At 42.7% G+C, this 13,347-nt stretch overlaps 1 protein-coding gene across 4 annotated transcripts in view; it reads right to left on the minus strand.

Annotated features, from left to right (window-relative positions):
- The window catches only part of prkg2l (protein kinase cGMP-dependent 2, like), a 67,907-nt gene that overhangs the window by 39,879 nt on the left and 14,681 nt on the right, over positions 1-13,347 (minus strand). For all 4 annotated transcript variants that reach the window (XM_075481894.1, XM_075481863.1, XM_075481875.1 and 1 more), the window contains exons 6-10: positions 9,869-9,974; positions 5,208-5,271; positions 5,007-5,084; positions 2,835-2,929; positions 1,192-1,260 (exon numbers count right to left, since the gene is read on the minus strand). In XM_075481894.1, the coding sequence (XP_075338009.1) occupies positions 1,192-1,260; positions 2,835-2,929; positions 5,007-5,084; positions 5,208-5,271; positions 9,869-9,974 (412 nt within the window). The remainder of the gene's footprint in view (positions 1-1,191; positions 1,261-2,834; positions 2,930-5,006; positions 5,085-5,207; positions 5,272-9,868; positions 9,975-13,347) is intronic.

Raw genomic sequence — 13,347 nt, forward strand, 5'->3', positions numbered from 1 at the left:
ACCCCGAGGCGTTCCCAGGCCAGCCGAGAAACATAGTCTCTCCAACGTGTCCTGGGTCTTCCCCGGGGCCTCCTCCCAGTGGGATGGGCCCGGAACACCTCACCAGGGAGGCGTCAAGGAGGCATTCTCACCAGATGCCCGAGCCACCTCATCTGATTCCTCTCGATGCGGAGGAGCAGCGGTTCTACTCTGAGCCCCTCCCGGATGACCGAGCTTCTCACCCTATCTCTAAGGGAGAGCCCAGACACCCTGCGGAGGAAACTCATTTCGGCCGCTTGTATTCGTGATCTCGTTCTTTCGGTCACTACCCACAGCTCGTGACCATAGGTGAGGGTAGGAACATAGATTGACCGGTAAATCGAGAGCTTCGCCGTTTGGCTCAGCTCCTTCTTCACCACGACGGGCCGGTGCAGAGCCCGCATCACTGCAGACGCCGCACCGATCCGTCTGTCAATCTCCTGCTCCATTCGTCCCTCACTCGTGAACAAGACCCCGAGATACTTGAACTCCTCCACTTGGGGAAGGATCTCATTCCTGACCCGGAGAGAGCATTCCACCCTTTTCCGGCTGAGGACCATGGTCTCAGATTTGGAGGTGCTGATTCTCATCCCAGCCGCTTCACACTCGGCTGCGAACCGCTCCAGTGAGAGCTGAAGGTCACGGCCCGACAACGCCAACAGAACCGCATCGTCCACAAAAAGCAGAGACCCGATTCTGAGGTCGCCAAAACGGACCTCCTCAACGCCCTGGGTGCGCCTAGAAATTCTGTCCATAAAAATTATGAACAGAATCGGTGACAAAGGGCAGCCCTGACGGAGTCCAACCCTCACAGGAAACATGTCCGACTTACTGCCGGCAATGCGGACCAAACTCTGACACCGGTCATACAGAATCAGAGTGGTGTTTTGTTATTTCAACATTATTTCGTTCAATTATAGAGATTCAAGATCAAGATTCAAGAGGGTTTATTGTCATTCCAGCCATATACACAGTATACAGTGCAATGAAATAACGTTTCTCGAGAAGTTTTCAGTGCAACAAACAGCAACAACAAAGAACAGATTGATTATAGATGCCATTTTAAATGGTTGTCCATTAAGCATCCATGTAAGGCTGTGGTGTATGGATATAACCTCAGAAAATAGCTTTATCTTGTCAATATCAGCATCAGTACTACATACAGCTACTCACTCTCTGTCCACCACCAAGCAGTGTGTGTCGTTCTCATTGCAGATAATGTTGGCTGAGCGAAAATCCTCACTGTAAACAAAAAAGTGCTGTTCAGTCAAACAAACTCAACACAAACACAAATTGTACACATAGTCCCCAGTTATTAGTGCCTTAACCTACATCTTCAATGTTGTCTTTGTATTCGTACCAGGGCCCACTGTGGTTCAGAAGGCAAAGCAGCTGTCATTACCCTTGATTAAAGCTGCGGTCGGCAACTTTTTTTTAGTCATATTAGCTTGAACTGTCATGGGATTCTGGAAGTAGAATATTAAATAGGCTGTTTAGGAAAAATAACGAAATGTGTAGCTCCCTCTGAAGCCTGTAATCATGCTTGCAAAAATCGAGCGCTCCCGGCTGTTTTTAACCAATCAAGTTAGGGTGGAGGAATCCTACCTGTCAATCACAGCTTGTGCACACGCTGCTGAGCGTGAGTCTGCCCGCAGCTTGTGTGCGCTCACACTGGTGTGAACTCACGTGCACAACCTCGTCCACAGAGGGGGAGGGGTTTGGGGGGCGATTCGTAGCTTGTTAGAGGTTGGGGGAGGGACCTGAAAGTTGTATCAGTTCGAATTTTCCGACTTTAGACTCGCAATTTTGAAAACCTGCCGACTGCAGCTTTAATTCATCAGTGTATATAATATATCAAAGGTAAAAAAATAAAAATAAATTAAACCAAGAAGTGTTGTTTGACTGCAAATGGTTAATGCGGCTTGATGTGATCTTGTTGTAATAAATCAAGACTCTTTGCCGTATCATGCCTTGGTGACACAAATGATTATATAGATTTTGTGCTGTTCTGTCAGGGTCTATGGGTGTGGTGGAATTGTTTTATATTATTTCCCCCTGGACCCCCTCTCCAGCCCATACCCCCTTGGACCAGAGCCCCACCCTCCCACACCTTCCTTTATAAATAAACTTGTTCTTTGTCAGTTGGTGTCACATTTGGGTTCCTAGCTGAGGCGTGACATATACTGTGATATGGTAACATCAGTCTAAAAAGACTCATGTCTTGCCACTGTTCATGTCTTGTGGTTTTTGTGACTTCAACTAAGTTTTGCTATTCTGTTTTCAGAAGAGACTGAGTCAGTAATTACGGTCCTCAAGCTGTAAATCCCAGTACATGGCACTTTACACCACCCCTGTTGCTGCCTTAACAAGTTCTGATGAATTATTTCCTACTCAAAACAGCACAATAAACAAGTCATGTTGCATTTTTTAAAATTAAAGCTAAGTATTCATAAATCAAATATAATTGAAGTAACTACCTTGAAAACTAGAACTGTGAAATTTCTCCCTAGAGACCTCCATATGACCTCAAAATGTCATGTGTATGCAGTTTAGAGGTTATCACACTTCAAAATTAAGCAACCTAGGAAAAACAGTGCACTAGACACACAGTTTTTCTGACTGACCAGTCTGTGTGTTGATTTTGTCAGAATTCTTTTCAGAATCAGCAGTCTGTCCTTTTACCATTGCACACTGGATGTGATGCGGTTTACCAGAAAGAGACTATATCAGGTAAGGCCAATGTCATAAGCTCAAACCTGTGCTTGTAAAGTGTGTTAGATTTTACAATCTTTCATTGCTTCGTGTGTTATTTTTACCTGATGAGGGCTTTCTCTCCAAAATAGTTCCCAGCTCCTAACGTCTTGATTTCTTGAGGTTCGGCAAATCCCTCTGTACTTTGTGTGACTATGACCTATTTTGAAAAAAATGAAAGAGAGAGAGAGAGAAACAGAATAAAGTACAGCAGAAACCATGGTTTTACATGTCAAAACAGCAAAAAACAACAACCATAAGAAAAGAAATTAGCTTCACTCACTCTCTTCCAGTGGTGACCTGCACGTTAAGTATAACATTAAAACCCAACTAATGCCAAGCTAATTATTGTATTATGTTAGGTGCATTCTTCTTCCACACTCCCCCCTTTATAATACCACCTAAACATTTGGCAGTGTATAAATAATTTAATCAGTTGCTTAACCATTATTCTTATTTATATCACAAAATGTTGATTATAAATTTAAGAAAGTGGTCATTTGTAATATAATGCTTAAGCTCCACAGTACGTGACTGATATGTTAAGCCTTATCTCAACATCCAGGTCATTTAAGTCAACATCACACATTAAATCTCACTCTACCACTGGCAATTTTAAATCAGAATGGAAGACTAACCTATTTTCTTTTTTACCTTAATTCTCTTCAATGTTGCTCTTTTGTCAGATTTGCACCGCTATCTATCTATCTATCTATCTATCTATCTATCTATCTATCTATCTATCTGATTTTTATAAAATAAATATATTTATAGAAAAAATATATGTATTTATTTTCTAAAATTTTTTGGAAATGTGATATATAAATAATGGCAAATTTAATTGACTTGATATGTATATATTCTTTTTTTTCTACTTTAAAAGATATTATTATTAATAATAATAATAATAATAATAATACATTTTATTTAAAAAGCTCTTTTCTAAATACTGAAAGACACTTTACAAAAAAACAACATAAAATCAACAAAAATATAAAATAGTATACTAAAAACACATTAGACTGAGGTTAAACATTAAAAGCAATTTTAAAAAGGTGTGTTTTTGTCAGAGATTTGAAGGTGGACAAGTCAGTAGAGAGTTCAAAAGGGAGGGGGCAGCTGCAGAGAAGGCTCTGTTGCTCCAGGTTCGGTGCTTGGTTCTGAGTGGTGGAGTAAGGAGGTTAGGATCTAATGAACGGAGGCTGCGGTTGAGCAAGTCAGTGAGGTAGGACGGGGCCTGGTTATGGAGGGCTTTGTGTGTGAGGAGGAGGATTTTGCACTGAATACGTGGTGGAACTGGAAGCCAGTGGAGGTTCTGGAGGACAGGAGTGATGTGATCACGGATGGGGGTGTGGGTGAGCAGATGACGTGCAGGTTAGTTTTGGATGTACTGTAGTTTATTTAAAGTTTTGGATGGTGTTCCATAAAGGATGCTGTTGCAGTAGTCAATTCTGGAAGTGATGAAGGCGTGAATGAGGGTTTCAGCAGCAGAGAAGGAGAGTGATGGGCGGAGTTGTGGAATGTTCATGAGTGAAAGAAAGCAGTTTTGGCTTATGTGATGGTCAAAGGAGAGGTTACTGTCAAAGATGACTCCAAGGTTGCGACTGTGGGGGGATGCGAACAGTGTGGAATTGTCAATGGTGAGGTGGAAACTGTCTGGTATTGTTGTGGGATTTGGGGCCGATAATGATCGGGTCAAATTTGTCACAGTTGACTTTGAGGAAGTTGGTCTGCATCCAGGATTTGATGTCGGTGAGGCAGTTGGAGAGAGAGGAGTGAGTGGCGGGGGTGATGGAGTTGGTGGAGATGTAAAGCTGGACGTCAGCGGCATAACAGTGGAAATGGAGGCCATGGTGGCGAATGATGTTGCCAATGGGGAGCAGATAAAGTATGAAGAGGAGTGGACCAAGTACCGAACCCTGGGGGACGCCTTGGGCCAGAAGAACAGGGGAGTAGGTGCAGTTGTTGATGTGGATGAATTGTTGTCGGTCTGTGAGTTATGATTCTTAATACAGTATTCTTACTATATTTAAATATAGTCTGTGACATGTTAGAAACTGTGGTAAAATCTGTTGCTAAATACTAAGTGCAGAATTAATGTTTTGGCCCCATAAATACACATGAACATGATTTATTCTAAAGGGAGGGCTACAGTTGAACATGATGGTGTAGTAATCCTCATGGGAAATGTGTTTTTTTCAAAGTGTATGTCTGGCAAGATTGTGCAGATATCCCACCTCTCCTTTTGCAATAATGAAGAAAGTGTTCCCCTCTTCACCCTCTCGAATGATATACTCTCCTTTTTCAAAATAATCCTGAAAAGACAAACTCATTTGCTTCTCATGAAAAAACATTCTGAAACATTTAGTGAGAAACAGCTGCAAGAGGATAAATGTGAAATCTTAAGCTAAAAAGAACACGAAAAAAGAAATATTCACCACTTCAAGACAATCAACAATCTTGGCCAGCTTTTCCTCAGGAAGATCTCGGAGCAGAGACACACTTGCAGAGAAATAAACACAAAGTACAGATGTTGATATAAATTAGGGTTAAGTAGTATCAGTGACATATTGTCTATATGAATAAATGACGAACATATATTCTTATTTTGCAACATTGGTATTTTTCTAAATACCATGCATTTTTACAAATAGAGAAATACTTTGATCTTTTGTGTCTGTTTTGACCATTTGCATGTGGTTTCTTAATGACAGCGCACTGAGCTCTCAAGGTGACCATATAGTCAAAGAATATGTTTAATGCCCTCTTACTGACGTGTTAAAATTGAAACCTTCCCTCTGCTCGTCGCCAGTGAGTGAGTTCTCCATCTGTGGTACTACGCTGGCCCATCCACAGGTAACTCTGGTAAATCCCTGTTTGAGTGCTCCTTGTTAGGGGTTGCCAATCCCCTTTATTTCATTCACAAGAGCATGATCGGGCAGTACCTTCAGTCCAGAGTCACTAAACCGGTGTCACAGGATTTGGAGGTAGACCCATGCAGTCCTGTTAACATCTGTGGAAAAGTTAGAGTAGAGAGTATGCTGACCAACATCACGCCCCACTTACTGTCCTAAGTGGCAGCGTTTTGACTTTCCTGCCAGAACATGCCCCTCCACACAGTCAAAGAAACTCTCACCTTGTTTTATTGGCCCCTTTTGAAACTGAGAGAGTGATTAACCTGACTACTGTTTGACTACCTTGCACCATGAGAATCAGTGGCGGCTGGCAGTCTGTCAAACAGGGGAGGCTGGTAAATTACAATATGTCCAGATTACAAAGAAAAAGCGAGAAAAATAATTCAATTTTGACACACACCCTACATTGGCCCTGAGCAACAAATGGGCCCACACACGAAACGACTCTTGTTGAAACTGTTGTTGAAACGCAAACACATTTGTTGGAAAGTTGATGTTTTTTAATAGGCAAATTGTTATATGTTCTATGGCTATGATTTGAATACAGCTCTTTGTAAGAAGCAGAGTGTTCTGGAATAAGTATACCTGTGGTGGGGAGTCTAACATAGGCCTAGAGCTGGGTGCCTGCCACTGTCACACATTTAATTCAATCATTACCCTCTAATATTGATTGGGAAACTGATTGGGGAATTGACTGTTATACTGACCACTTTTTATTATTACCTCTTGTTGAAGAGGTCACCACTAGATCTGTAGGCCTATTTATAAGAAAATTCTGCCCTCCTTTCTTTTTCAAGAAAATGCTCTGTCACCCTGTCATACCAGGTGGGAGTCTTCTCCAGAGCCTTGACTAGCTTCCTCTCAATTGCCAATAAAGCAAGGTTGCTGAGTCTAGTTTGCCCCATGGTGTTTCTGGTGTATGATTTGACACGTTTCAAGCAGGAGAAGCTCCTCTCTACACCTGCTGATGTTACCCCTATGGTTGCCACTAAGGTCAACAGCTTGTACAGCTCAGGCATGGCACAGTCCAGGCCCATGTCTTTAAAGAAAAACAAGTGCTCACACAGCTTACCTCTGTTGCCCTGCAGCTCACGATCACCATACAAAACTTTGAGTTCCGATCTTAGTCTGTCAGAGTCAAAGAAATGGCCATACGTTTTGAGGACATTGTGAAATGCCTCCTCAGGAAACACCTGATTCATGTCATCATACTTTTCTGGGTTGATTAACTCCAGGAAGCGCATGCATTCTAAATCGGCAAACCGACGAGACATCTGTTTAACCAGATTGTCCAGAATGGACATGTAAACGTGCCTGTAGCGCTCCTGTGGATCTTGCACCTGTCGCCTGCGCTTTGGCCCATTCTGAGGGTCAGATGTCAGAGTTGCTTTTCTGTAAACAGCTTGAAATCCCTCTTCTGATCTTTTCTCTTTTGCAAATGCAAGAAGAGCTTCCACTTTCTGTTTACAGTACAGGACATCCATGACCCTCTGCTGCACAATGTCAAAGATCACATCAGTTTGGGAAAAGATCTGTTCATATGTGTACAATACGAAAACAGTCTCAAAATCCTCCAGTGTCCTGATGTAACCTTTGGCAGCGCTCAGTGTGTCCTGGTCTACTGTCTGGTCTGCCACAATGTTTTCAAAAGTCTGCAGGAGCTCATCATAATTGTTGGTCACAGTGCTGACTGCATGTAATGTGTCAAAGACAGACTGGGCATCTCGCCCCTTTGAGACATCGAAAAACCCGATAAAACGCTCCTGGATTTGCCCTGCAATGTCTACAAACCGAAGAATTATTGACAGTTGTGCATGGCATGAAATGTCAGTTGTCTCATCGACTTGCCATGCATAAAAGGGAGCAGACTGAAGTTCATCCTTTATTTAATCAGTGACAGTGGCTGAAATGGCAGAAATTAAGTCATTTTGAATAGTATGAGACATGCCAGTAAACACAGGCGATGATTGGAACTGTGTAGCAACCACATGGTCGTATTTTGACAATGTTTCAACAAACTCCCTGTAATTCCCCTTGTTTGCAGACTCACTGCTTTCATCATGTCCCCTGAAGGACAGCTCCTGTCGGCCAAGCAGTGAGGTGACATCAATGAGGCGGTTTAAAAATGCCCTGTTCTTTTGAACCACCTCATTGTGCCTGGCCACATGGATCTGCACACCCTCAGTGACAGCATGCTCCACCCTGACCCTGCCAAGACAGCTCAGCCTTGCACATGCATTAACATGTTCATTACTTATTTCATGTCGTTTGCATGCCCTTTTGAAATTATGCAGGTCATCAAATCCCACTTTTGACCAGATACAAGATCCATGTAATGGCTTTATCAACAGACATGGCCAACAGTACAGCCTCCTGGTCACAGGACTTGCAGTTAGCCAGTTGACTTTCTCGTACCACGACAGCTGAAAGGAACGGTTGTTCTTCCCTATCTTTTTCACCAAGTCAATATTAGGCATTGGTCTACCCTGCTCCTTGATTTTAATTTTCTCTTCGTAAGGAAGACTGGAAAATGGCCTCGCCAGAATGTAATCTACGATGCTTGGCATTTTACACAGCTTTCTTGCAAGCTAGCTTGCTCCCTCAAAAGTACCTCAAATAAACAGTTTTGGAATAGGGGAATACAAAAAGGTAACGCACGTGACAACACTATTAACACTTTATTCGAAAGATACTATCAAGAATATGTTGACGAAACTGGGATATACCGCAATTAATAGCTTCTACTTGCTCACAGGACTAGACGTCTCAGCTCGCATTATCCGCATGGGACTGACACGAGAGTCTCGCTGCCTGTCTATATTTTTGCGAAGAAAAAAAAAAACAGCCTCTTTCTCGGTTCACCCAATCACGACGAGATCACAGATCATGTGTATCCGCATGGGAACGACTGACACGACAGTTCACCCAATAACAAGTCGGAGCCTCAGTCTCCTCTCCCCGCCCTTCGCTCAATTTCTCCGTTCACTCCCAGTGAGGCTGAGTCTCCGGAAGCAGAAAATATTCTCGGCATTAACCAATCATCGTTTAGCATTCTGCCATTGAGTAAGCGCATATCCACACATGCCATTGAAGTCCAGTGAGACTCGACTCGCTGGCGTTGTCATGAGGGGGAAAAAAAACGCAAGCACAGATTAGGCCAACCGCGGATCCTTATTACTGACTGATTTCATCTCTAGGTTGAGCACATGCATTTCTATGGAGCTGGATCTGAAATAGCAATGTTATAAAGTCGGCTAAAGCATTACATAATACACATTGGTAAACCATGTTCTCGTGATTTCGCACAGGAGGCTGAGCCTCCGTTGTACTCATAAAGGAATCGCGGCTGATGAGAATACACCCCACTTTCCACGTCTCTCAGGTAAAGCCTGTTGCTACCTCTCCAATAATCAGTCTCCATCCATTAGTTCTCCATCAGTGGTACTACACCGGGTAAGCACTCATGTATTTTTAAGTTTCTCGTCAAGTTCTTTGTGGATTTTTGCTAAGACTTTTGCTGTTTACAGATTCACATTCATGTTGCCAAAGTTGCTAAAGGTAAGGAGAAGCCACACTGCACGTCACTGCTGCCAACACCGATACCAAACCCATCACTCATCGGTCAGAGACTTCACAGTAAAGTCCTCCTGATTTCCAAAGTTCCACGACAGAAAGAGCCATTCTGCAAAGCCAAACTTTGTGGGGAAGACGCCCTGAGTCTCAAGATCAATATCACCTTCCATCACTGGAAGCCACATCGCTTTGTGCCAGTCTTCAACGTTTTTCCCATTCACCGGACTAAAACCTGACAGGAAAGTTATTCTAAGTCTCTACCAAGCTTCTCACAGTCTGTTCTCACTCCCTCAAGAATTTAATTAATTGTGGAACCTCGTCACCCTTACCGCTCTCTCTCAAAACCACTGAACCTTTCACGAAGAGACTCTCTGACCAGCTTTCACCTGAGCCCACCAGTAAATATTTGTTTATCTAATCCACATATTGTGAATACATCACTTACCTTTTTACTCACCTGTTCCTCTCAGTTTCTTCTTTGATCCTGCCTTCCTGAAGACCTTAACAGTGACTACATCTAGCAGCTAGCTATGTTTCGTTCACTGCCTCACAGCCTCACCAACAACATTTAAATGTTGGGGGCTTTGGCGACCCTGTCAGGTCTTTTGTACCTGCGCAAAAAGCTGAAGTACTCCTCATGTCTGGCCTGTGTGGTCTGCATCATGATGGTCTGGAAAGTCTGGCGGTCCAGTGTCCAGATGTGAGACTGTAACACAGCTGGAGGAGAGTTGTATGATTAACAACCTATTACTTTTTCATTTCTGTGGAGAACCGTTCAAAGTCCTCGTATGTATGAAAAGTATGAAATGATTTTTCAAATGTTTCAAAACCGTTTACAAATCTCTCCTCTCTTTTTGAATTTTTTACATCAGTTGCCAAACTTTCCCCCTTATTTGGCTAGGCTCCCTTTAAATATAGAATTGAATTTAAAATTCACTTTCAGATTCCAGGCTTACTTGTGGTTCCAAGAGTTTCTAAAAGTAAAATGGGAGGCAGACCTTTCAGTTATCAGAACCCTCTCCAGTGTAACCAGTTCTTAGAATAGGTTTCGGAGGCAGACACTCTCTCTAACTTTTTGTTTGATAAAGCTTGTTATTAGAAATGGCTCAGATAATCATGAAATATCTTTTAGTTATGCTGCTACAGGCCAAGACTATTGAGGGTTATTTCCAATTCAATTGGACTGTATCTTTCAAGGGGCCTTGAGGTGACATTATGTATATATATAAACTATACTATATATGTATATATAAACTGAATTGAACTGAAAAGAATTACTATAGAAAATTGTGTTACAGTCTGTCAAAATGTAATTATTTACATTATTTATATTTACAAAAGTTGTTTAGTGGCATAAATCCATTGGCTGCACATTTCCTTGTAAGGATGAAAATATTTTCACTCTTATACAGTATGAAATATATGGTAGAGTAGTTTTGAAGAGCAACTACAGGTCCTTCTCAAAAAATTAGCATATTGTGATGAAGTTCATTATTTTCCATAATGTAATGATAAAAATTGAACTTTCATATATTTTAGATTTATTGCACACCAATTGAAATATTTCAGGTCTTTTATTGTTTTAATACTGATGATTTTGGCATACAGCTCATGAAAACTCAAAATTCCTATCTCAAAAAATTAGCATATCATGAAAAGGTACTCTAAACGAGCTATTAACCTAATCATCTGAATCAACGAATTAACTCTAAACACCTGCAAAAGATTCCTGAGGCTTTTAAAAACTCCCAGCCTGGTTCATTACTCAAAACCGCAATAATGGGTAAGACTGCCGACCTGACTGCTGTCCAGAAGGCCATCATTGACAACCTCAAGCAAGAGGGTAAGACACAGAAAGAAATTTCTGAGTGAATAGGCTGTTCCCAGAATGCTGTATCAAGGCACCTCAGTGGGAAGTCTGTGGGAAGGAAAAAGTGTGGCAGAAAACACTGCACAACCAGAAGAGGGGACCGGACCCTGAGGAGGATTGTGGAGAAGGGCCGATTCCAGACCTTGGGGGACCTGCGGAAGCAGTGGACTGAGTCAGGAGTAGAAACATTCAGAGCCACCGTGCACAGGCATGTGCAGGAAATGGGCTACAGATGCCGCATTCCCCAGGTCAAGCCACTTTTGAACCAGAAACAGCGGCAGAAGCGCCTGACCTAGGCTACAGAGAAGCAGCACTGGACTGTTGCTCAGTGGTCCAAAGTACTTTTTTCGGATGAAAGCAAATTTTGCATGTCATTCGGAAATCAAGGTGCCAGAGTCTGGAGGAAGACAGGGGAGAAGGAAATGCCAAAATGCCTGAAGTCCAGTGTCAAGTACCCACAGTCAGTGATGGTCTGGGGTGCCATGTCAGCTGCTGGTGTAGGTGTACTGTGTTTTATCAAGGGTAGGGTCAATGCAGCTAGCTATTAGGAGATTTTGGAGCACTTCATGCTTCCATCTGCTGAAAAGCTTTATGGAGATGAAGATTTTCAGCACGACCTGGCACCTGCTCACAGTGCCAAAACCACTGGTAAATGGTTTACTGACCATGGTATTATTGTGCTCAATTGGCCTGCCAACTCTCCTGACCTGAACCCCATAGAGAATCTGTGGGATATTTTTCCCAATACTTTTGTATATTTTGCTCTTTTGTTATGATGCATAACCATAGCAACAGGGTGGTTTACAACAGGGGGCAGCTGATTAACATTGGAAAAGCAGAAATAATTCGACAACTGAAGCCAGAAATCCCACTGGAATTTAAAAGGAGGCGTCGTGGATGCAGAGCAGGAGCAAAGAGGAGAGAGAGAAAGAAGAAGTTCAAACCATCTCTGCCATCCATCATCATGGGCAATGTAAGATCGTTAGCTAACAAGTTGGATGAACTTCTAGCCTTGACAAGGACTCAGCAAGAATATCGGGAATGTAGCATAATGTGTTTTACTGAGACATGGCTGCAGGATCATATCCCCGACTCCAGCGTCTCTCTGCCGGGCTTCCTGACTGTACGAGCAGATCGAGATTTAAAGAGTAGCAGGAAAAGGAAAGGGGGTGGATTGGCAGTGCTTGTCAACAACAGATGGTGTCACCCAGGACATGTTACTGTGAAGAGTCGTCTCTGCAGTCCTGACATTGAACTATTGGCAGTAAGTTTTCGTCCATATTATATGCCAAGAGAGTTCACCAGTGTTGTTTTGGTGGCTGTTTATATTCCACCCTCAGCTGTTGCCGACACTGCATGTGATGTCATCAGTTCCGTTGTTGCTAAGATACAGACACAACACCCCAATTCTTTTGTGGCAATATCTGGTGATTTTAATCATGCCTCACTCTCTGCTACACTGCCAACTTCAACGTTTGTCAGCTGCTTTACCAGAGAAAACAAGACATTGGATTTGTTTTACACAAATGTCAAGGATTCATACATTTCCAAATCAAGACCTCCCCTGGGTAAATCAGATCACAACCTTGTTTTTCTCTGTTCAGCATATAAACCCCTTGTCCAGAGACTACCTGTCACAAAAAGGACTGTTAGAAAGTGGTCACAGGAAGCTGAAGAAGCCTTACAGGGTTGGTTTGATGCAACTGATTGGATTTCTCTTTGTAAGCCACATGGAGAGGACATTAATGCCATGACTGAGTATGTGACTGACTATATAAACTTCTGTGTGGACAACACCATCCCCACCAGAACAGTGAGATGCTTCCCTAATAACAAACCCTGGATCACCAGTGAGCTAAAGGAACTATTGAACAAGAAAAAAGGAGCCTTTAGGGAGCGAGACAGGGAGTTACTGAGGAGTATACAGAAGCAGCTCAAAGTCAAGATCAGAGAGAGCAAGGAGGTGTATAGAAAGAAGCTTGAGAGTAAAGTGCAGAGGAACAATATCAGAGATGTGTGGTCAGGAATGAAGAAGATCCCAGGCCTCAAGCAGAGGGAGGATTGGATGGATGGAAGTCTGGACAGAGCAAATGAGCTGAACACATTCTTCAACAGGTTCAGTTCAGGAACAAGTTCACCATCCTCCCCTCCTGTTCCCAGCCAAAGAGACATCCCACTCTCCTCTGACCCACAGCATTCCTGTAACATCTCCACCTCCAC

The sequence above is a fragment of the Odontesthes bonariensis genome, chromosome 2 (assembly GCF_027942865.1).
Source record: "Odontesthes bonariensis isolate fOdoBon6 chromosome 2, fOdoBon6.hap1, whole genome shotgun sequence".
NCBI classification, from domain to species: domain Eukaryota; kingdom Metazoa; phylum Chordata; class Actinopteri; order Atheriniformes; family Atherinopsidae; genus Odontesthes; species Odontesthes bonariensis.